Raw genomic sequence first — 24,506 nt, 5'->3', positions numbered from 1 at the left:
CCCAGAGAAGCTGTGGCTGCCCCATCCCTGGAAGTGTCTGAGGCCAAGCTGGATGGGGCTTGGAGCAACCTGGGCTAGTGGAAGGTGTCCCTGCCCATGGCAGGGGGTGGAACAAGAAGGTCTTTATGAACCCTTTGAACTCAAGCTATTATGTGATTGTGTCATTCCAAACCCAAACCATGTCCATCTGTGCATTACAGCTTCAATGAGGAGATGTTCTCCAGCTGCATTTCCTTTCAGGCTTCCATTTTTTCAGACACAGGCTATCTTGACAACTTATAAAAATGATGTGCTATGAGCACCTTATTGTTTAGATCTTTGGTTTAGATGGAAAATCAAGAAACTTGGTGCAATAAACCAGGTCCCCCTGTCCTCTTAGCCCCAAACATATGCTTCTGGGTCCCTGACATCACACAGAGAGGTCACCTCTATGGTCACAGAATAATTTCTCTACCTTGCCCCTTGGTTTTGAGATTCCCTACAGAGGATGTCAGCTGGCTGTGCGGGTGGCTTTTGTCATGGGAGTATCACATGAAAATAAGTTGGCCTTGGACTGATAATATCCTACCCAAGCAATACAAAGCTTTAGTGGAATCAATTAAATATCTGGATAACAAAATTTTTTCTATCCATTAATCCTTCTAGGATTTTATTTCACAATCCACAGGTTATTTAATATACATTTTTATAGGCACATACCCATAGATATCTGAGTATGTGTGCGATTTGTTTTTGGAGAAAGTCAGTGTGTGATTTACTTTTGGAGAAAGTCACATATCTGCTCATTTAAAAATATAGGAGACAAGGGGCAACTTCATTAGAGCAGCAGGTCAGGTTTACAAGTTAAATACTGTTAAAGTACCTGTCTTTCCTCCTCTCCTGTCTAGTTTCCAGGTTTTCTGCTGATGGCAAAGCTATGATATGAGTCTGGAGCAAAAGTCTGGAATTTTAAGGTAAATCTGGAGACCTGATTTCACAACCCCCCCCATATTTCCTGCTTTTAAGGCACAGAAACACTGAAACAGTCCCCAGTGAGTAGCACTCTGCTTTGTGGTCTCTCATTAGTGTCAGCAGCCATGTTGTTTTTTTTTTTTTTAAATGTATTTAAATGTAGAATAAATTTATCTAAAGTACCAAAAATTACAGCCTGAACTTTGGCTGACTTTGGTCAGCTGTAGTAGTAGCTGGAATGTCAACACCTCATCAATAGATATGATTTAAAAAAACTTATGTGTATGAAAAATTATAGTGCTTAGGAAAAATAACTGGACAAGAAGAAACCATGATGCGGTTGAATAAAAGTATTAAATTCTACTCATCATTTGCAGTTCATTTAAAATTTAAAAGTCTATACTAGCTGTGTTTTTTGTTTGTTTTGTTTTGAAAAAGAGATAGCATCTCTAGTTCCTTCCTATACTAACTCAGTTAGCAATCTACCTTGATAACACTGGAATGGCAAAAAAAAACCCAGTGAAAAACCCTTCCAACATATCATTCAAATCATATCTAAAAAGGTGGTCATAAATATTTTAGAACCCTAGCAAACCAATAAGAGCAAGGCCCATTAAGGATAAGATCTTTTACAACAAATTAAATAAAACAATTTATTGAAGCCTGGACTTGAGATAAACTAGATTTACTAGCTGACCTTTTATTCATTTAAAGAACAAAATTAGCTCTAATTGCATTAGAATGGAATCCAGTAAATTTCTTCTAATGTGGCATCCATGCAAGTATTGCTGTAATTGTTTACAACTAAGATGGAAATGCTTTGATAATAATCTACTTTCTTCTTGTTTTACTGTGCAGTTAAAACACTTGCAAAAAAACTCTTAAGCAGAACAGTTTTTCCAATATTGGTTTATCCATCCTCCAGCAATAGTACATTTTCATGTCTATTAACCCAACATTATTAGTAGCTGTTTCTTTTAACTGATGTGTGTTATAAGAACATTTGCACTCCAGACAAGCTCGAATGCAGGTATCACTTAAAATCTAGGAGAAATATGTATTTTAGTATTTCATGTTCAGAAACAAGAAAGGAAGACACTTCTCTGCCACTGCCATCACTGCTTTGTATATTGGTCTAAGCAGAGCAGCCAAGAAGTGAAATTACAGAATCACAGAGTGGTTTGGGTTGGAAGAGACCTTAAAGCCCACCCAGTTCCAACCCCCTGCCATGGGCAGGGACACCTTCCCCTAGACCAGGTTGCTCCAAGCCCTGTCCAACCTGGCCTTGAACAATTCCAGGGATGAGGTATCCATAATTCCTCTGGGCAACCTGTGCCAGTTTCTCAACACCCTCACAGTAAAGAATTTCTTCCCACGATTTAATCTATCCATGCTCTCTGTCAGTTAGAAGACACGCCCCCTCGTCCTGTCACTCCAGGCCCTTGTCCAAAGTCCCTCTCCAGCTCTCTTGGAGCCCCTTTAGGCACTGGAAGGTGTTCTAAGGTATCTCTGGAGTCTTTTCTTCTCCAGGTTGAGCAGCCCCAACAGCTCACTACACTGCAAAGGCATTTTCCTCACCACTGCTGTGTTATTTAGTCAACCTGTGTTGCTGTTGTGTTTGTGGTGTGACATGAATTTCCACTCCATGCACCATCAATATGACACTTTTTCTTCAGACACCTGAAAACTTCTGTGGCCTCATCAAGATCTGTAAGTACTTCCATTGAAGACAATGTTTTATATGTAGTCCCTCCAAACCAACCAACTTCCAGTTGAACACATAATTAAGTACTTCCAAAAGCCTCCAAATGGCTCTTTAACAGAGAAAACTGAAATAACTGAAATCGCTAATTTCTCCATCTAGTTTCTACTCATCAAATTCTATGAATCCTCAAAAACTTTCCTTATAGCTTTTCATGGTGATTCAGGGTATCCTCAAACAATTCCATGCCAGTAAACTCCAGAGACAGGCTAATGGAAACACAATATTTCTACACGATAATTACCAGATATTCCACACTGCATTACCAACATAGATGAAACATAAGTTTAACTTTCTCTTACCATAACACATCAAAAAGCTTTTCTTTCTGCCTGAGTTACTTAAGAGAATGATGATCCTATGGTCTTTTCCATGAATAACTTTAGAGATTGCAGTGACTTCTGGTATTCAGAGGTCCAAGCTGCACACACAGCTATGTAAATGCTTTGCCTCAGAGCCACACCATCCTTTTCATAATGATCACAACATGTGACAATTAAAATATGCTCTGAGTTCAGGTTGAATAGTAATTGTTGAGGATGAAAGCCCAAGTATTTCTTAAAGCAGGACAGCTCCATGGTGAGCCCTGTCGTGATAGATGCTGTATTGACATACAACACAAACCACTTCCTAGAGCCATGTGAACAAACTGTTTTTACTTGTGTAACAGCAAATTTCTTCCTGGATTTTGCCTTGGAAAACTACAAAAAATCCTAAAAGATCTGGAAGTCCTAGTTTGACACTAGCCAGAAGGTGCAACTGGCTGACACAGCCACTAGAATCATGGAATCATAAAATGGTTTGGGTTGGAGGGGACATCTAGTTCCAACCCACATCAGAACAACTTGTGTGTACCAGCATGGTGGGCAATGAGGAGATATTGAAGGCAGAAAAGGGAAAACAGTAAGCAAGTAGAGATGGAATACTAATTACTCAAAACTTGTTTGGTGTTATGCAGACTAAAGCAACCTCAAGGACGAGTGTCATGTGGAGAAGATGAAGTTTCCCTTCTATGCTGAGAGCTGCAGCACAACCACTTTCTGCATTTGCTACCAGGAATCTTGTGCCCCTGAAGATCCCAGGTTTGTGTTTAATTCTCCTCTAATTTGTCTAGAAACTTTGAGCTAAATCAGCTTTGTGTACCTCCCACACTGAAATCTGGGTTTAAACTTTAGGCTGTGACTTGCTAAGGATCACAACACCTGAGGTCCTCAGATAGGGACCAAGGTGCCACTAAAGATGCAAAAAAGGAATTTGGAATAGAAGGGAGTTTCCCAAAAGGCCATGAAATGAGGTATCAGCATCTCTGACCCACTACTGGCTGGCAGGCCTGATAATGATGTACCCACACGATTTATAGAAAACAGAATGTGTGTGGGTATGAGAGTCTGGGGTGAGATAAGATGGGAAGCAAAGTCAACTTTTTGGTGCTAAATATGGCTTCAGAACTTTAATTTAGAAGTTCTACATTGAAAATATGAGGTAATTTCCCCCATATAAATACTGTACGGTCCTTGCAAAAGCAGAATTTAAAAGTATCCATAGCTCCTCAAGGAGGAATACGGACTTGTGGACTTTTAAAGGCACAGTCTGTCCAGCAATGCACATTCAAATCATGTACAGCAGGACAGACAAGGGGTCTGAGAAAGCTAGAGCTTTGTACAGCAACCTGAGGCACAGAAATTTTAGATCATACTCAAATATTGTGAAAAGAAGAATGCAAAAATTGTTGAAGACAGGATAAAGTCCTGATATTTGGGGTGTGGGTGTCCCACAGAAACCAAGGAAAGACTAAAGTCTCTTAGCAGCTTCAAACCAGTAAAAGCCACAGTTACCTAATGGGGAAGAGTAGGACAGCAGAGAAAAAGAGAATAATCATAAAAATGCCATTTAACTTCATAAAGCGGAAAAATGAATGATTTGGAGATGTAGTTCATAATGGCTCTGTAAGAGAAACTTAGCAATCCTTAATATGAGGAATGGCAAGAACAGTTTGGTGCTCATGTTTACCATCAGACATGAAAGTGTGCTCTGCACCATTAAATCAACATGAAAAACCTGACTAAAAGAAACCCTTCACATACAACACAGGACCAGCCTAAAAAGCCCAGTGACGCATGGTTTCCCCAGCCTCTCCAGCCACTTGTTTATGCTGGATGATCTCAGGATAGGGATCATCCTATTTACACTCCTCCAGTACAAAGTAACTATTATTTGTACAACAGCACCCAATAATTAGGGAGCTAATGAATCAACACTTGAAATGCGTTAGGTACACTCATGAATAATCATCAACAGTTATAACAAAACAGACGCGGATAAAGGAATTCCAACTGTTATTCCTTAAAGCATAAAGCAACTGTTGGCTGAAGAGTGTTGTGAAACTTAGCTGTAGGTTACATGAGGGATAACCATCCATTACAGAAACCTCACTACATGTCACTGGAGGCATGGTACAAGTCTAGATGGAGTCTTGTAATCCATGGCCTAGAAAGACGCAGAGTGGGACACACACTGGGATGGATGGAAGGTGATGGGTCCCACTTGGAGAGTATATTTTGCCACTAATTTTTAAGCATTTCCCACCGAAAATAAGAGCTCCTACAAGCAACAGAGAATGAACTGTGGTAAGCACACACCTCACAGATGGATTTATTCGTACTTACATCTTGTCTTGGCCTGCTCCCACTCTTAATGTCAGCCGAGGAATAACCGGTGATGGAGCCGGAACAACTGGTTCCACCTTTATCTGCACAAGGGAACACAATCATCAATCAAAGACTGCAAGCAGACTCCCAAAATATATTAATTACAAGAAAGCACTGATGGAGTTAACCAAACAGAGTATATCAGCTTAATGAGACAAAACTATGACATACTGCTCTCTCACTCTTCGTGCTGTGGCATGGATGGTCTTAGTTTGTTGAAATCCCAGACATAGCAAATCACAAATATAAATTCAAAACTAAAAAATCAACTTGAAATTTAGCTGCATTTGCACCTGCTTATACACTTTGTTAACAAGTCTTCCTGATGTAGTACTTTGCTAGAGACACAAAACCCCCCAGTATGTTTCCAAACAATGACATGAAATGCTTTGTCCTTAGTACTCAAGCTTGACAGGTACCCACCAGTGTTTGCAATTTTTTTCTGAGATTTAAATTCCATTATTTCCCAGGTTCATCACATAAATGTCCCATGACCTTCTTGAATGAAAAGGAGACACGGAGGAAGCAAGCAAATAAACCCCAAGCACCAACAGTGAGTACTTTAAGAAAGTGTCTATCCACACAGGGATAACAACCACTGCCTTTTAATGCAATTAGGCCAAGTGTTTTAATGACTATTTTTCAAATGGCTTGGTTTCCAACCTCAGTATCTGTTGGAGTTTAGATCACTTGAATATGTCCTTGAACTCTTGGAACCAGTATGTGCCAAAATTACAAACACCCACTGAGCTACTGCTTTGCAAAACCTGTGTGGACACTGTAATGATTCTCCATACATAGGTTGCTCAACTTATATCTATACAAGACAAGTGTATATACACTATATATATATATATATATATTTATATATAATATATTTTATATATATATATATATATATCTCAAGAGACAGAGACTGATCTTGTTTTGAGCATGTGTGTCATCATATTTAACAAAATAACCACTTAGCTGAGCCTGGTCCAGGAACTTGGAGACAAAACTACCATGCAAACATTATGGAAACATGAGGAAATATCTGGTTTCATAAAGAAAGGAAGGGCAAAACAATCAATTCAAGGCACAGAAAGCAGTGCAGGAGACAGCAGGTCAGAGTGGGAGGGCTCAACTGGGACTTAGATTGAGGAAGGTAATGACAAAGTCCTGTGCCATGCACCTTGCCCAAAGAAATGGAGCTGCTCCCTAGGAGATGCCTACTCCAGAGAGAGAAGGGCTGCAGCATGAGTGGTATTCCTGCTTTGATCCAGTTAACCTTGCTCTCCAATAAAGTTCTCCATGGATATGGACTAGCCAACTTCACAGGCCCGTTTCTACTCCTTTGTTTATGTAGCACAATTTTTTTGTCACATTTTTTTGACATTTTTTGTCATTCACCTGGAGTGTCGCAAGACCTTTTTTACTCTGAAGCTTCTAATGCCTGCAACAATTTCACTGCCACCCTCCACAGGCGAGTCTCTTCTCTGCTTTCCCAGCATCTTTAACCTGTAGCATTGTCCACTCCAAAGAGACAGGGAACTGAACCCTGGGTACTGGAGGCTCAGGCACATGGCTTTGTGCAGACTATCTTACCTCTTTTCCCACAGGTTTCTTCTCCTTCTGTAGTGCCTCTTTGGAATACAGAACTTCCTAAGACAGGCACTGCTGCTTTAGCTTCCAGCACACAGCACAGAGAGACACCCACGCCATCTATAAAGGTCCTTGGCATTATTATTTATCTACTACCAAGATGTTCTAAACAATGGTGGTGTGAGCTCATGTGGCAGAAGAAAAGCACATAAACCACTTCTTTATGCTCAGATACCAACATCACAATCTGCTGGGAGTAGAAAACAGGGCTCCACCACAATCCTAAATCTTATCCTTTGATGCAAGAGGATAGGAAGCATCTTTTTACTACGTGGGTTTGTGTGTAGGGCTTGCATGACTGAAGCAGAGAGCAAATTAAGGAGCATCCACAGTTATATCCTGCCTAGCTTGGTCTTCCTCTACATCCATGTCAGGATTTTGACTCAGGAGCGAGGGAAGCTGACTTTGGGGCAGCTCTGGCAAGACCTGCTATGATGCAAGGATGGCTCCATTTCTCATGAAGCGGTTCCTCAACTACTTTAGTTTCCAGCTCAGCGCATTAAGGTTTGCTGAAACTGGGTCAGCAGCTGCTCAGTCACTCCTCCAGCACGCCCGGTAATCTCTGGAGTACAAGTGGGGTGTAACTGCTCCAACTGTTTGCTTTTAATTTGGTAGAGCATGAAAGGCAGTGCCCCAACTCACTGTCTCCTTTTCTGGCTCCGAGGGCAGCTCCCAATACTCCTGTGGAGCACAGAGCTGCAGGCAAGCCCTGTGCCAAAGCTGTTCTTCCTCGTGCCACCACCAAACACTCCCAGTATGACGCCTTCAACTTTTGCTTTCTGCCATTTTTGCAGAGTTCTGTTTGCTGTTCTGTGTCTTTCAGCAGCTCAGGGCAAAAAAACTTGATAGAAAGCTTCAACTCCCCAGCAGGATGGGATGCACACTTAGGTAATAACTATATCAAGACTCAAAAATGGGAACCTTACAGCTGAGTCACTCTTTTGTTTAAGTGTAGCAACATCAGAAACAGGAATGTGATATTTTCTACTGGCCATCACGAGCTGGAACTGCAGTGAGCCCACAGACTCATCTCCCAGGTTGTGCTTACGCCTCCGGAGCGGACGCGCCGTGGAAGATTAAACGTCCGAGCTGTAACTTGATCATTTGCTCTTGCAGCACAACTGCTGGCTAAATAAGTCATTGTGTGATCTAAAAGCTAAATTAAGGAAACATGTACTTTTAGGGGTTAAAACGAAAGAGCAGCATTCTGGAGTAATACTGGGAATTGGGGCCAGCAGAAGAGCATTTACAGTGGATTACTAAGCTTCCCAAATCACCAAAGAGGTAAAGTCCAGCAATATAAGACTCCTTTGTAGCTAACTAAAAATACATTGTCAGTGGATTTGTCCAGTTTTATGTATAAGCAATACTTCTTTCACCTGAACTAATACTAGTAGTCATATAAGCCCCTTATTGCCATGTGCTGCATTTTTTTTGCTAATCTTCAAGGATTTAGCTTCTTTGCCACATACCTCAGGGCACCAACTGATAAAGCTCTAACTCTCCATTTTTCCAGGACACCAGCAGTGCGGCCTTGCAAAAAATGAAAATCGCTCAAGAGATTTAAAGGGGAAATTTATTTTTAAAATCCTGACTTGCAGCAAAGAGGTGGATTTAAAAAAAGCTTATCTCTCAAGAATCAGTTTAAATTTTAATTCTATCTGGGGACTCTTTCATGCATTCTAGCTTTAAAGTTTATCTTTTGACAGGGACTTTTTGCCAGGGTAATGGGTAGCTTTGTCAATTTAATTTGTCCAAGTTTTTATTAGCGTTGAACTCCTTTTCCCTACATATATATATCTGTTCAGTCTATACCAAAGCTTTACCAGTTTGTATTTGTTTATGTATCTGCTATATCGCTCCAAAGCAAACTAGATACAGAGAATTGCAGAAGAAATGCCAAACCGAATGCATGGAAAACAAGCAACTCACTGCCTCTATTTCATATTCACCCATATTTAACTTAAAAAGAAATCTCTGGAGAAATTCTCAGTGAAATACTGACAAAACCTCTCAGTGATGAGAGACAGACAGACAAAAGGGGGAATCTGTGAAAGCGTTGTCGCAGTATAAAACCAGACATTAAATTATCATGCACAACTGGGCCACTACCCTGTCGATCACCCACTCATCCACAGCTCCCAAATATTCTCTAGATCACCCAGATTCTGCATGGAAAAAAACATTTGTCAACTTAAAATATATCAAGTTTTGAAATCAGCACTTTGTTGCAAGTCCAGCAGGAAACATAACAGCGGCAAAAAAGGAGAGTGGGAAATGTCCCAAATCTGAGCTTGTACAAACCAAGAATCACAACCAAAACAGGATGTAAAGAGCATCTTGGTAAAACCAGAACTTACACAGTGTTTCCTAATGCTCAGGATAGAGATTTAGGAAATCCTGCATCCAAGGTTATCACATATGAAGACAATCTCTTTCTTTTCTTCTTTCTTTTCAATATTAACAATTTAATACGTATTATAAGGTGAAGTGACAAAAAATTAGAGCAAATCCTGAATTAGGGGAGCTGCTTCTAATGGGATTTCAAATCTGATAACATGCAAATATGCTGGTTTCATTTCTTAAATATTAAATATATTCTCAAGATTAGGTGATATTGGAAAGAAGAAATTATCTTTGGCTGATGTAAATCAGTAAAGGGTTACAGGAGTGAAAGGATCTCAAACCCCTTGAAAATTAGCTCTTGCCTTCTCTCTCTCAAGCACAAGTCTCAAAACGAAAGGTGACATTTGAACATTTAGACCATAATTTGAAAACAGTTTTCTTACTTCAAACAAACTGGAGCAACAAGGGGGCAGACTGGCTAAGAGGAGACTCAGCAGCTCTTCTGAGCACCTGAGATAAGTGGGGAACTCATCTACTTGGAGGCAGTCTGCTCCTCATTTCTGTCCACCTGGGAATTGCCAGGCTTTGAAATAAGACTTTTAGGAACAAAATTTAAAGTTTATATGAAAGGTACAGGGTTGCTGGCCCTACTAGTGGAAGTCTACAAAACAAAATTTCTGCACCCCAGCACCGCATCCCTTTGCTGTGTGTGTGCTGGTGTTGAGCCTGAGCCCCAGCTTTTCCAGGTGAAAAGTGAGCTGAGGAAAACCAGAAGGACAATCTCACATTTCAAATTCACAGAATTGAAATTCTCCTGTGTTGTTTTCCAAAGAGGTGGGACAATCCCTGAAATTCTTGGCAGATATCTTCCTTGGAGTTGTTATTTTTAAAAGACACCAAACCTGTAATCCCACTTCTCCTCAAAGCTCTTGGACAAGGCTCAGCAGCAAACACAGGAATCCATGTGGATTTTCCAAGCAAGTGTGCCATCTGAACTCATCCAACCAGCTTACCTTTTCGTGTTTGTGCTTCTCCTTCTCTTTCTCTTTCTTTTCTCTTTCTTTCCTCTCCTTTTCCTTCTCCTTCTTTTCCTTTTCTTTGTCCTTCTCCCTTTCTTTCTTTTTCTTCTTCTCTTTTTTATCTTTCTTTTTCTCTTTTGGTTTCTCTTTGTCCTCAAACAGTTTCTCAGGAAGCATTGGAGACAAGGAAGGTAACATGCTGGGAAGCCTCATGGCAGATGGTGTGCTGAACAAGGGCACAGACATTTCTTTGGGAGGTAACACAAGAGGTGCTGATGGCATCTTTATCTTATCTTCCTTACCCTTATCTTTGAGTTTTTCTTTGTCTTTTTTATCCTTGTCTTTTTTGCCTTTCTCCTTCTCTTTCTTTTTATCTTTATGTTTCTCTCTCTCTTTTTTGGTATTGCCATCTTTCAACTTTACTTTTGTGTCAGCATCCTCAAAGTCCTTTAGTTTGAATTTATAGGGATCAGGATCATCCTCTTTGAGTAGTTCCTTCCACTGAAACTTTGCTTCCTTGTTTCCCTCCTTGTCTTTATCCTTCTCCTTGTTCTTTTCTTTCTCCTTATTTTTCTCCTTGTTCTTCTCTTTGTCTTTTTCTTTTTGTTTTTCTTTCTTCTTCATTTTTGTTTTCAGCTCCTTTTTCAATTTCTTTTTCACTTCTGTCGATGAAGCCAACTTGGTTTTCTCCTCATAGACTTTGAGAAGAGGTTCTGGAGTTGGTGGTGACGCAGAAGGAGAGGAGAAATAAGTGAAGTTGGTGGGTGGATTAGAAGGTGTCCCCATATTTGCCTTCCGAATGACCTCATCAATTGAGTCATCCATTGTCCATGAAATGTCTGAACTTGAAGTCCCACCTGAGGCAGGGATTGGAGTTGCTCCTGCCTTATTTGCATTATTGGCAGAAACAGAAGGTTTAGGAGTTGTAGTCTCTGAAATAGAAAGTCTTTTAGGACTGGTAAAAATTTCCCCTTCTGATTCGGAGCCAGAGGAAAACTCGAAGGGATCCGGTTCTCGTTCCGCACACGCACGAGCAATCACAGCATCGATGGAATCGTCAATGGTCTTGTCCATTACTGGTGCTTTCTTCACCTGGTTGTCAATATTTGGCTTGGGGGGAGGCTCAGGTGGTGCCTGTACTTGTTTTACTTGAATGTTTTCCTTTCCAATCTTGTCACTTAATGCAGCCAGAGGGGTTCTACTAGGTATTTCAGGCTTCACCGGCGGTTGTGGAACATGAGCAGGAACCTTTGGACTTTTAGGACTTTTTGGGCTCTTGGCGCGACCTGGTGACTTCTTTTCTTTGGATCCAGTTTTTGGTGAACGTATGGGGCTTCCAGCTACCACTGGCGAGGGTGTAGTTTTAGGTGATTTTGTCTTCTGTCCTGGAGAACTTGTTTTGGACTTTGTTTTGGGTATAAACGGCTTTGCCTCTAAAGTTTTCGGGGTTGGCACTTGGGATTTTGCAATGGGAGCCAACATTGGTGGTTCTGGTGAAGGAGGGGCTAAGTCTGTACTGTCCTGAGCATGAACTGGAGAGAGCATTGGTGGTACTTTTTGAGTATTTATTGAGCTGAGAGGCTCACGTGGTTCCAGAGTTACGTCCAAGGTGTCCCCTTTGGAAACAGATAGTTTTGGCCGTTTCACGGGTGGGAATTCCTCGGCATCAGGACTTTCTAACGGTCCCTTACTCAAGTAGTTCTCATCATTAATTGCCTCATCCTCTTCCATATCTCCTTCTTCCTCCAGTGGGACCTGCATGGCCTCTGCAGATGTACCTCCATCGGTAGGCACCTGTTCCTCTTCCTCTTCTGTAACAAAGAACATTTTAAAAAGTATTAGGATAATTAAAATGTGTTTTACAGAGACAAACAAGCACCAGAGCAAATGTTCACGTGCATCTCAGCCCATAAGAGATAACTGGCCACCTAAGAGCTTCTTACTAGTCAGCCTGGAAGGAACATGTGGCATCTCCTGTCTCACATCAGCCACCATTGGAACTGGCAGGTGCCCTCGTGGCAGTGCAACATCAAACCCACGAGCACAGGTAGAGCTCACCAATGGTGGCAAAGCTCATGGAGCAGGTCCAAAGTGCCACTTCTACTCAAAAACGCCATGATTACCTCCTCATTCCTTTTTAAATGAAGGGAGAGAGGCTGTAACATTTTTTGCTGTAACACAGTGGACTGCAAAGCATCAAAGTAAAATTAAACAGAATTGCCCGTCTTGACTATACATCTCACAATTTTGACTGCAGATTAACCACTAGGAAAATGTCTTCCTGGACCTGGTTTGTTTTTCCTGAAGCAGTACAGTATAAAGGGTTAAGCAGAGGACTAAAAGTCCCATTAAACCTCCCAGGTTCTGTTTCTGATACCATCTTAAGAGCTGCTGCATATGGACATTATCTGTTATGACTGTACGGGAATACCCCAGCATCCTGTGTGTGTGTGTGTTGGTTTGGATCAGGAACATGCCTTTGAAATGGATTTCCCCACCCCACCCCCTTACTGTTGTTTTGTTTGCATCATGGAGCAACCCTGGAGTGCGTGTGCTGGCTTCCTGCAGTAGTGAAACCAAGATGAAAGAGGAATACACCTAACGTGCTCCAGAGCAAGTGAGATTTCGGGCTCTGAGACAAAAAACCAGCTTGTGAAAACAAGATAAACCTGAAAGTGGCACAGTGTGGACATCAGGCACCAATTGGTCCAAGCCAGTGTGGACACCACTTGTGTGATTGCTCTGTTTTTTTTGTTTAATAGCAATTATTTTCTTTTCCCTACACACAACACCATCTTCAGGCCCACACATGACGTTATGGTGCAGAGAAAGGAGAAAATTCACTTGAGATCTCCCAGCAAATCCACAACAGGTTTAAGAAGAGAAATTCTGATCTCCCCAACCACAGCCAAGCACTTTATCCTCTTGGATACACTTCCTCACTTTCAAAATGGAATTACCCGAGCAGGAAAAAGGATTCTTAGTCCGGAATAAGAATGTCTACACAGGCATTAACCTGACACATTTATATTTGCAGTAATTACATCATTACACCTATGCTGGTTACCATTCCTGCACAGACAACCTCACTTCACTTTATCCCACATCTCTGTTTACCCAGCTGCAAAAACTCATGACATTTTGTCTAGCAGGGTTTCTGAGGAAAGATATCAAGTGCCCCAAGATTCTCACAAGAAATATGTAGTAAAAAACATTTATTAGGACAGTGGCTAAAGCCCAACTTCTTAATGAACAGGTGGTTTTAAAGAAGCAAACCCCGAGAAACTTGAAACGTTCCACTAACACTGTTTAAAGCTCTGTAAGGCAGCATCTTTCTGAAATATCTCTTTTCAAGGAGTTTATTTTCAGGTTTTCTGTGCTGGTGTTTCTCTACTGTAATGTGTCAATGCTCTGATTTAGAGGAGTTGAGTCAAGAGCCCTGGGCTGCAGCACAAATCTTGCCAGCATCACAAATTAAGTAAAATGAGCTAGCAAGTCTGGCTTTCGCCAGGGCCCAGAGGATTTACAGCAGCCATCCCAGAGAGAAGACTTTGCCTGAGGATAAAGCCTTAGCCTTCCGTGAAAAACAGAAATGTTAGGGAGTTAGGTTTTGCCTGGCTGGGCACTGACATTAAATTTTTTAAACTGCAAAGTTAGAGTATAACTGAGAAATCACTGTGGATTGAGACTGCACCTGCTAAGGGGGAAAAAAACCCCTGCTTCCCCATCATGGAAGTCATTTCAATCCCTGTTTAAGCTGCTGCAGAAATCAGCTGCCTTCACCTGCTCGGAAGCGTTTTGGGGATGAAGAATCAGCATTCATCAGATGTCACACAGCACTGGTTGCTACCCAGCAGTTTCCTCCCAACCCCATTCCACCCAGGTCACCATTGAGAGTTCGTTTTCATTTAAAAGAGAGATAAAATTTAAAACAAACACCATACTTTAAAATTGGGATTTAGAGAAATCTTCTGCCTCAGCCGCAAGATGAAACGTGTAGCCAGATTCAAATATTAGGGAAGATAGGGTTTGATCATGCAGACTTTAGAGATAGTAACATATACCATTTTAATACAAAAACCACAGGGATAAAAAGAGTCAATAAAGTGGAAGAGAAACTGCTGCATTAAAAAAATTACATTTACTAGAAAAATCAGAACATTTATTTGCTAAAGATTTCTGCCTGGTGTCTGTTTTAACAGCCTCTCTGTTACACCGTGTCTCACGGAAGGGCACTGAAATATTTCATATTTTTATAACTTCTTCCCATCCCAAGGTGCTTCTCATGTTTTACCTACTCAGGATTGCAGGATACCAGCAGCTGCTGGATCAAAGGCGAAAAAACAATTTCAGAGGAGGTTTGGAGAACAGGGACCGGAGTTTTGTACAATAAAAAAAGAGCGATGCTTATTTTTTTTCTAATAAGGCCAAGTAAAGTTTGCAGCGGGCCCACGAAGCTTCTGTGATCTTGTGTGGAGGTGCCAGGGAAGGGCAGGAAAGGTTAAAGTGCAGTTTGTAGAGGTGAGACTAGAAATCGGGGTGTCTTGGCTCCAGCTTTCATGCACATTCCTGCAAGCCACAAAGACAACTTAGTAAGGAAGCAGAAGCATTACCATCCCTTTTATATGGACTTGGATTCCCCAAAACATCTGGAAAAAATTGCCTGGGTCAGTCCTGAACAATCCAGGGACTAAGGAAGTTCATGAGCACTTAACTACTGACACACATTCACCACTTTTCAGACATGCTCAGATGACAATCTGGAATCCTATCGTGGTCAAATGAAATCCAAATTTCTCTTGGAGCGAGGCCATGGTCTGATCCTCAGCAAGGACTGGTTTTCTACCAGGCAGCAGCTTTCAAACCTGAGCCACCGCAGCTGCGGCCGTGGAAGAAAACAATGAAGCACTTTTTTTTCTTTTTTTTTGGGGGGGGGTTGGTAATTAGAGAAAGTGAAATTTTTATCTTGGGTTCAAGACCTACGGCTCTTTTTCCTCCCAAAGGATTCACACCAGAGCAGGAACCAAATATGGGAAAACATCAGGTTTGAAGTGTGATCTGCCTGACTTGGTGATGAGCCACTTTCTCACCTCTGTCCATCTCATTCCCTATCCGGCACCTCTGGGCGTGCCATCCTTTGTGCACGGGATTGCTTTTTAACTCTCTTCACTGCCATTTCTCCCTATCTCCGGCCACCTTATTAATGATCCAACCCCAGTTAGCATCTACAGGTCAAATGGATATCACCTCGGCCATCTGCCCTCATAACTCTCTGCTGTAATGAAAGGAGACTAGAGCTGTTTGGGAGGTTTCTCAAGATAACAGATACATTTTTTTTTCTGGTCGTTAGAGAAGTCAGTGCTGGATCAATATTAATGCTCACATTACTAAAGCCATGGAGAGCAATTGTTTATGATGTCAGCCTGCCCCTTGTGCAGAGCCTGGGATCAAACCATGCACGGGACAGAGGAGGGATGATTTCAGCACTGGATTTGTCTGTCACCGAAATGAAAGAAGCTGAGAGCTGTTAGCATGCTGTTTGTGAGAAATCAAGACAGCTTTTCTTACTTGAGAATACTAGGATAAGACAGAGAAGTGGTGGAATCACCATCCCTGGAAGTGTTCAAAAACCATGTAGATGTGGCACTTGGTTTATTGGTGGCCTTGGCAGTGCTGGGTTGATGGCTGTACTCTATGAACTTAGAGGGCTTTTCCAACCTAAATGGGTAACAACATCATTTGTGTCTATGTGAGAAGGCAAGTTCACTTCCATGAAAGGATGATTTTGAAGTTAAGGGAGGAAGGAAGTCATTCCTCTCTTGACATGGGTCTGCAGCATGATTTTGGGCAGGTTACACTATGTCCTGCTGCCTTCCCATCTGACAAACGATGATAATTCCATCTCACAGAGGTGCTGTAAAAGCTGAACTTGATAAATATGTAGCTCCTTGGGATTTCTGAACAGAAAGCAGTAGAATCCCAAATGCAAACCGTGGGGATCTGTTACCACTTCAAATGCTGGAAAATTTCTTAACCTGAACAGTTCAGTCAAGAAACTGAAACTTCTGCACCTTTTTTAAGTAAAAAACATTAAAGAAGCTCAAACTCCATTTCTTGGTACATCATGTTCCAGTAGCACAGCAGGGATCCCAAAACCAAAGGCTTATTGAATTTATACCTGCTTAATTTGGCCACAGCTCAGTTTCAGGACAGCAATACTCAACACTTCAGTAATGAACGTCCAAATTCTCAATGATCAAGGGACTATTAGTCCCTAAAACTGATACAAGGGTACAAAGGAGCAGAAATTCTGCCTTTATTGCAGGAAAAAAAGTGCAATCACCCTTACCACACAGTCATGCTCTCCTGGCTGCCTTGAGAGAGGAGGCAGCACATATTGCTCTTACAACAACAGGTCAGATGATAGTGAAGGCAGGAAAAACAGATGCAAAACTCATCTGATTGGAGAGAGAGGCACCTATGTGTGGGCATTTTTCAAACAAGAAAACCTATTATATATAAATACATCTATAAAGTTAGAATTGTCATCATCTTGGTCATTACCAGATTTTTTACTTGGTAGCTTCAGAGACAGCACCATGAGCACTTAGAGCCGGTTGGTGTCCTAGAGAACACGGCACAGACTGGGAAAGACAAGATCTCTGCTCAGATCCTGGCCCTACCAAAAACCTACCCTGTCAGCTGGCTGGTATTTAATTTAAGCAAAGTTCCAGTCTCTCTTCCGAAAAATGGATTAATATTTTGTTACGTCACAGGGTGGTGACAGGATAAAACCATCCGGGTAAGACATGCAGATTTAAGAATAAACCAATATTTCTTTGGTACAAGGTGAAGCAGAGTCAGACAGGCTGGCCTAAAGCTGGACACCACTTGCTGCAGAAAGAATAACTTGAATTTAGTAACAGCAGCTCTTACCTCCAATGCTACAGTTAACATATTAAATGCACAAAGCTCTGGGAGGTAACAGTTCGTGTGGAAGCCAACTCTTGTTATTATAATAATGAAAGATTTTGGCATTTGGTATCTGATATTAACTGTAGTATGGCAGATAAAAAGTATCAGCTATCAGAGCAAACCCACTGAGGATACAATTCACGAAGAGCAGATGTTTCCACGCAACTCATACATGGCTATTTTCAACAATTAAATTTATTCCATAACCCTTTTCTTTTTAGACTTGAACATTTTGTGTTCTAACAGAATGCAAAGTGGCCAAACAAGGTGTGCCAACAGATCTCGGAATTCTTTCACACATAGTTCTGTTCATATCAGTCTCGCTGCTCTTTTGCACTGCATGGTACCAAGTCCCCAAGTATGGAATTGGGAGAGTCAGGGTTTTTAAGGAAAATTAGGACTCAGGAAAGGAAGTAATGTGGAAAGGCCTGCACTGAAGTCTTCAACTCATCTTTCTTTCCAAGCATACACTCCTTAGGAGCGCACGGATATCAAGCTGGGGGTTTTATACACAGCCAGCTCAGCCTCTCAAATGCAAGGAAGGAAGAGATTGCTCCCACCCAACATATGAAACTTTTTAGTAAAAAAAAAAAACAAGGAAAAAAACTTCCTGCAGACTTCCAGAATAATTTTCCTATGGTCTAGTTAAAGCATGGGATGAAGCCAAAGATAATTTTTTGGAAATTTTAAGTCATTAAGTCAAGAGCTTACATCCCTATCATATCCTGATAAGCAAAGGCTTTTGATTTCTGTTTAAAATAGAGGTTTTTTTCTTAGGCCATGATATGTTTTATCTCTTTAACTTGTAATAACAATGGGCTTTTCCCAAAACAAACAGAAAGTGTGCTTGTAGTCCATAAAGGAAATTAATGGAAGAGGGACAAAATTCAATCCTGATATCCTACAGGCCAATATCCTGATAGTCTAATGCAATATGAAGACACTAAGATACCTGCAATACACTTGCAGCTTAAAATACTGGATTTTATATAGATACTTGTGTATATATGTACATTTATAATTGTAATTTCTCTGCCCTATGAAAACAAGTGATCGCTGATGTGACCTGTTTACCAAACAGGTGATAAACCAACAGATTTCTCTTTTACTGTATAAGATCAACTAAGCTATCACCAAACCCTGGCATTTTCCAGTTGGTATTTTCTATGGGAAGAGAGCTGGTAAGAGACCACCATAAAGGAGCTCATCTTCCATGTGTCTCAAATATTTCCACTGACACTGCCAGTGAGCATGAGAACAGGGTATTGATAGTTTGCCAGAAACAAACCACAACTCCTAAAGCTGCAGTTCTACATCACCTTGTTCCTTTAAAAAGAAACAGTCCAATTCTTTCATTTGTCATGGTTCAAGCACTTGTGCAGGAGAATGGGGAACTAAACAAGGCTAAAATAAGAAAGATTATCTACTGGTCTGAGCTCAAATCACTAATCTGGTCTGTCATGATACTACTCAAACATTTGGGCTAGAACAAGTCAGAGGAAAGTCCTGTAGCTCCTTTCTTATACCATCATCTTGCCCCCTCTCCATAGTGCAGTGACTTAAGGGACTGACTCAGGTGGAAATATATCCAGGGGTGGAAAAAAACCCCCAAAGTATTTTACTGTACAGTTGGCAAAGTAAAAATCCCACCTCAGGATCACACAAATCTAAGGGTGTTGGAAAGAAAAGAAGTGCTGAGCATCACTCTGGGCATCAGATCTTGGCTAAGGGTATAATGTGAAACTTGGGTTTCCAGTGCTGCTTTAGGATACTGGATACAATGAGAATAACACTTCTAAGCAGTTAACTTGTCGCTGTCCTATTCTAGTATTTTTTAAAAAATGCAATTTTATGAAGCCAAATTACATAGGATTCTTAGAATGGCACAGCCAGATCCCTGCTGGGGACAGAAAAACAGTGTTGGCAGATGGTTATCTGCTACACTCACCATCTCTCTCTGACCTGAAAAAATTAATCCTGAATCTGTGCTGCTACAGCAAGCAAAAAGGTGTTTCTGTCTGAGTACAATGAGGGAGAATTTATATTTGCTTTGACTTTTTAAGTGGCTCAACAGTTTTTGTAGATCACACACACATGAATGCACAGCAGTGCTGGGCTGATGATGCAGCTCTGGAAGGAGAGGAGAAACAACTCCAGAAGCATCTGTAGGAAGTGATGGAGTGAGAGGATGTGTGAGAACCAACCAGCTCCCTGTCAGCCTTGCCTCAGTCACTTTGGTGTTGCTCTGAACTATCCGTGACTGAGTCTCTCCCCTGAAATCTGCGGAGCAGAGTGTGATGTGAAAACCACCACTGTTAGATCAAAACATGGAGCCAGGGACAGAAAACCTCTGGAATAAAATTTGGATTAATCTCCATGCTTTTTATTTCACTTTTTGCTCCCTCTGGGGTGTACGATCCTTAAAAAGAACCGGGAACTCATCCCGAAGCACACGTGCAGGCACAGAGGTTTTCCCTTTAAAGGAGCATTTTGACTTCTAAAAAATAAAATTATTAGCAAAGACAAGGTAATTAGGCAATGACAATTCATAGAGTACAACCAATCAATAACAGAGTACATTAGCAAGACTGACAGAGGTGTGAAGCCCATACGTTATAAATGGCTCTATACTGACCTGTAAAAATGCAGCGTTTCCCTCACATTCGGCACAATAAAAAACTAAACTGCTATATAAGCAAGCCAACCTGAAATGACACCTAGTATTATAAATGGCCTAATCTATATGTTAATACTGTTGTATCACATAACTGCAGCAAGACTAAGATAACAATATGACTTTGGGGTTTCTATGGCTACATCCTGGGCTAACGTGCCTGAAAGGGCTTGCTGCTGACACCACACAAGCTTTCTGAGTGCTTCTCTTTGGTTATTTATGATATGATTTATGATAACGACAACATCTCCTATTTTCTCCCCTCGTCAGATACAATAAATTGCCATCGTTAATCACCGTTCTTGCTTCAGCTATGATTACAATAGTATAATAGGGCCTGGCTATGGTAATACTGTGTATTAAGGTGTTTTTTCCCCCCCTTTAAAGAAATATGCACAAGTAGATCTTTGTAGCCGATGTCAGTACCTGTAGTATTTTAATAATCTTCCCAGGAGTATTTCTGGATGAGAATTCCCGTTACAACTCAGATTCTGCACCGCTCCTCTTGCAAAGATCAAATTTACGATCTAAGGACTCAAAATCCACATCGCATTATCTGTATCTAATAATTCCCAAATATAATACGAAGGGTTTATATGCATTTTTTCTTGAGAAAAGGAAAGCAGACCGTCAGCCTTTTCACTTTGCACCTCTGTATCTAATCTTCCTGGCTGAGCTTTCCAAACCAGCTTTTCAAGTATCACAAATCTTACTAAAAACAAAAACACTGAACTCATATAAACATCTGGAAGGATTTTACAATGCTTTTCCTTTTCTATATTATGGTCTTGTATAAGAAAATACACTCTTCTACCTTCAATAAAATCCTAGGTTAAAAACCTCCAGGCTTTTACAAATATTTTAGGAAGCAACTATTGTACCCCCTGGCAGAGGAACAGACTAGTTATTTATTGCACTGGGGTACCTGTACCTCTTCCATACTAATAATTTTTACCTGGCATGGCAGAATTTTAGTCCTCCACTGATGTTCAACCTACATGTGCATTTGGGTACTTGGATTTAGCAGTGAGAAAATACAGTGATTGTTTAATTAATATCTTATTTTGCAATGGAGCTAAAGAACAGCAGAAATAGGAAGGTGTAACTGTCCCACAGACAGCACATATTTCTTTCAGTCTATTATTCCAGACCTCACTCTTTCTCCCCAAAAGTTCAGAATTTAAACTCAAAAAAGCTTTGCTTTCTGTGTAACACATCTGTGAGAGCAGAAATGTGGTTTAGAGCTCCCGTTCTAGAATTTAAGAGTCACATTTCTCATCCTCAGGAGTCCCAGAGACAGCAAGTAAGAGACAGACACGATGGCACGGTGGGGTATTTTAGATTGTACTAATAAGCATATTTCTATTTATATTGTTGCTATAAATAGCTAATGTGCCCTTCAGCCCAGAGATCATTAGTGACCCAACTCATTACTGGTTTTGTGGCAGAGGCAGTGGAGGTGGGAGGACGTGGCAATACTGATCAGCACAGGGAAGATGTTTGGCATGGAAGAAATGGGGATATGAAGACAGTGGTCTCCTATCAAAAGATGAGCTCATCTCAAAGTTCACATGATAAACACTGACACCTCTGTGCCAGGTGTGGCGCAAAATCCACATGGAGGGAAAACTCCTCTGCCAGACAAGGTCTGGGATAAGCTGTGTCTGCCTGTGACTCACTTTACTCCTCAAAAAGAAACCTGGGCTACTTTGGGTTTTAATCTGTTACGTTCTTGTTCACATGACGGAGCTTCTGCAAAAATGAATTCCCAGAAGGAAGTTCTGGCTCAGTGCAGCTTAAAGACCTTCATCACTCTGGTTATGCAGGACAAAGATGCAACTCTGCTGCCATAAAAAAGGCTCTGAGTGTTTGTATCACCTTCAAATAACTTTTCAGTTCAACAACTCATTTGGCCATTAATTGCCTTTCCTCTCCTCCTCCTCTTGTGCATCACTTGCAATTGCAAGGGCATGTTTGAATCCAAATGATAAAGCTGCTCAGGGCAAGAACCGTATCTGTGTTTTTCAAAGTGCTTTGGTTACTCCTGGCACTATAAAAAAAAAACAAACCCAACAAACAGGGCACGTATTTAGAGACTCTTCCATCCATCTTTTTGTCTTCACTGGGTAAGAAAGGGAAATCAAATATTTTCCCAGCTACTAAAAAAATATTTTACAAAAATGAGGAAGATTTGGGGAGTGAGAAGTTTATTTCCAATAGATGAACTGAGAGGTATAAAAAAGTCAACTAGGTCCTGTGCTCTAGACTAAATTGGAAGAAGCCTTTCTACTCTGCTAGGTGAAACTCTGATCTGTGGTATCAAGCCACAGTGGCACAAATTAAGACAAGTCACTGAAATTTAATTTAAAAAATAAATAAAAAAATCCCTGCCATTGACTGGAAACTCTCACTAATGAGAACAGAATTACTACATTTTCCAAGTAAAAAAAAGATGTGTTCATCCTCTGTCTTACTATATGTAGCCACACCATACCCAGAAGTGTTTACCAAATATTCCAGCTCTTGGGAATGGGTCTATCCACTCATTTGTTTAAGGATACGAGCAGCAATTAGGAATGCTTTTGCCATGCAGAGCAATGAGTTTATTCTAACAGTTGCTAACTCAGAAACGCAAATGCAGTTCCAGCTGACGACTCTGAACAGCATCCAAAGCCTTCAGGAGGATGTGCTGACCACGCACATCCCAGGATTTCAGCTGTCTGAACTGGCACTGGTGTGTCCTGGTACATATATGAACCCCCCCATTTGCTGGGATGAATTTTGAGCTACAATACGAATCCCATAACAAATACAATCTTCTTGATCTAGCAGAGAAGGAAATCACTGATGATAAGGTTTTAATAAAGCTTGACAAGCCTCAAAATTAAATTTGCTGGGAAGGGTTCACCCCCGAAACAGATACTTTCAGGCGGCCTTCACGAAAGAAGCCAAGGAAAGACTTAAAGAGAGGAAAATGTTTACTTTAAGAGCTTTTTTTCTTACAGCTACAAATCCAATTAGTGACTCTCTTTGTCTTCCAGCCTCTCTGCTTCATTCTGCACACAGGAGCACATGTGTGTCCTGGCTCTCCCTGTAACCCTGCCCTGCTAAAGGTGCCCATAGGCAGAGAGAAAACTAATCAGGGCAGCGCAATCACCCATCCAGCAGCACTTCCCTGGCGGCACCGCAGAGCCATCTGACACCGGCTCCGACGGCCTGAGACGCCACGGTGGGTTCAAAATGCCTCTGTCAGCACCGCTGGGAAAACACTGCTCCGGGAGCACGGGGTGACTGTGCTGAGCAATAACTCTGTGGGCAGCTTCCCTCCCCGGCAAGGAGCCCGATTCAGGAGGCCGTAGGAAAATTTAAACCGTGTCCAATTTAAAACCTCGGCTTTTTTTTTTTTTTTTCCGGTGACCTTATAATTTTTCAGGGACAGCTGCTAAAATGTATTGCTTCTTTCCGTAGGACCTCATGGATCACGGCAACATCTTCAAATAAATCTCACTTCCAAGGGAGCTCAGAGGCTGAAAACAGAGCACAGGAGTCTGTTAGATGCTCTCACTGTGCAAGGGCTTTTTGGGGACACAACTCGTGGTCTTTTGCAAAGCCACAGCCACAAAACAATCCTACATGTCTGCGGTTGCTGCAAGACTTTGTAGGACAATTAAGTTAAGCAAAAAGCAGTGAAAAACATCAGAGAAAAAGAATAAAAGAGAGATTCAAAGACATCAGAATCCTGCAGGTACACTAGGAGAGCTAAGCATGGAGGTGAAATGACTGTGATAATACTTCTCTTGGCATCACTTGCAATGGATGCAAAGAGAGGATCCTCTTTTACAAGAGTGACAGAACAAGGGGGAATGACTTCAAACTGACAAGAGTAGGTTTAAAATGGATATAAGGTAGAAATTCTTTACTCTGAGGGTGGTGAGGCCCTGGCACAGGTTGTCCAGAGAAGCTGTGGCTGCCCCATCCCTGGAACTGTTCAAGGCCAGGTTGGACGGGGCTTGGAACAACCTGGTCTAGTGGAAGGCATCCCTGACCAGGGCAGGGGGTGGAACAAGATGGTCTTTAAGGTCCCTTCCAACACAAACCATTCTGTGATTCTATGATTTTTGTGGAAGCATTAAGCAAGTTTTAGAATATTGTCTCTGTTTAGAAACATTCCAACCCATTTTTTAAAATAAAACCTTACAGTTTTAACAAGGACCTCAAGGTCCATGTTGTGTGGAGCTGCACTTTACACTCAACTCTCTGCTTATGCCACAGCCTTCATTTGGATGCAAGGGCTGCCCCAGTGCTCCCAATGACCTTGGCAAAATTCTTAAAACAAAACAAAAACAAAAACCCACACTAAAAAACCTTCAGGACCTCAGGCTCTAAAGCTATTTTAGAATTAGCTTTGAATAATTGTCCCACAATAG

The 24,506-nt window shown here is 41.3% G+C and overlaps 1 protein-coding gene across 1 annotated transcript in view; it reads right to left on the bottom strand.

Annotated features, from left to right (window-relative positions):
• TAF3 (TATA-box binding protein associated factor 3) overlaps nucleotides 1–24,506 on the bottom strand; it is a 117,678-nt gene that overhangs the window by 18,165 nt on the left and 75,007 nt on the right. The window contains exons 3-4 of the mRNA XM_032688356.1: nucleotides 10,425–12,241; nucleotides 5,380–5,462 (exon numbers count right to left, since the gene is read on the bottom strand). Coding sequence (XP_032544247.1) covers nucleotides 5,380–5,462; nucleotides 10,425–12,241 — 1,900 coding nt within the window. The remainder of the gene's footprint in view (nucleotides 1–5,379; nucleotides 5,463–10,424; nucleotides 12,242–24,506) is intronic.

The sequence above is a fragment of the Chiroxiphia lanceolata genome, chromosome 5 (assembly GCF_009829145.1).
Source record: "Chiroxiphia lanceolata isolate bChiLan1 chromosome 5, bChiLan1.pri, whole genome shotgun sequence".
NCBI lineage: Eukaryota > Metazoa > Chordata > Aves > Passeriformes > Pipridae > Chiroxiphia > Chiroxiphia lanceolata.
Note: the sequence above shows the minus strand (reverse complement) of the source record. Positions and strands in the feature narration are given on the sequence as shown.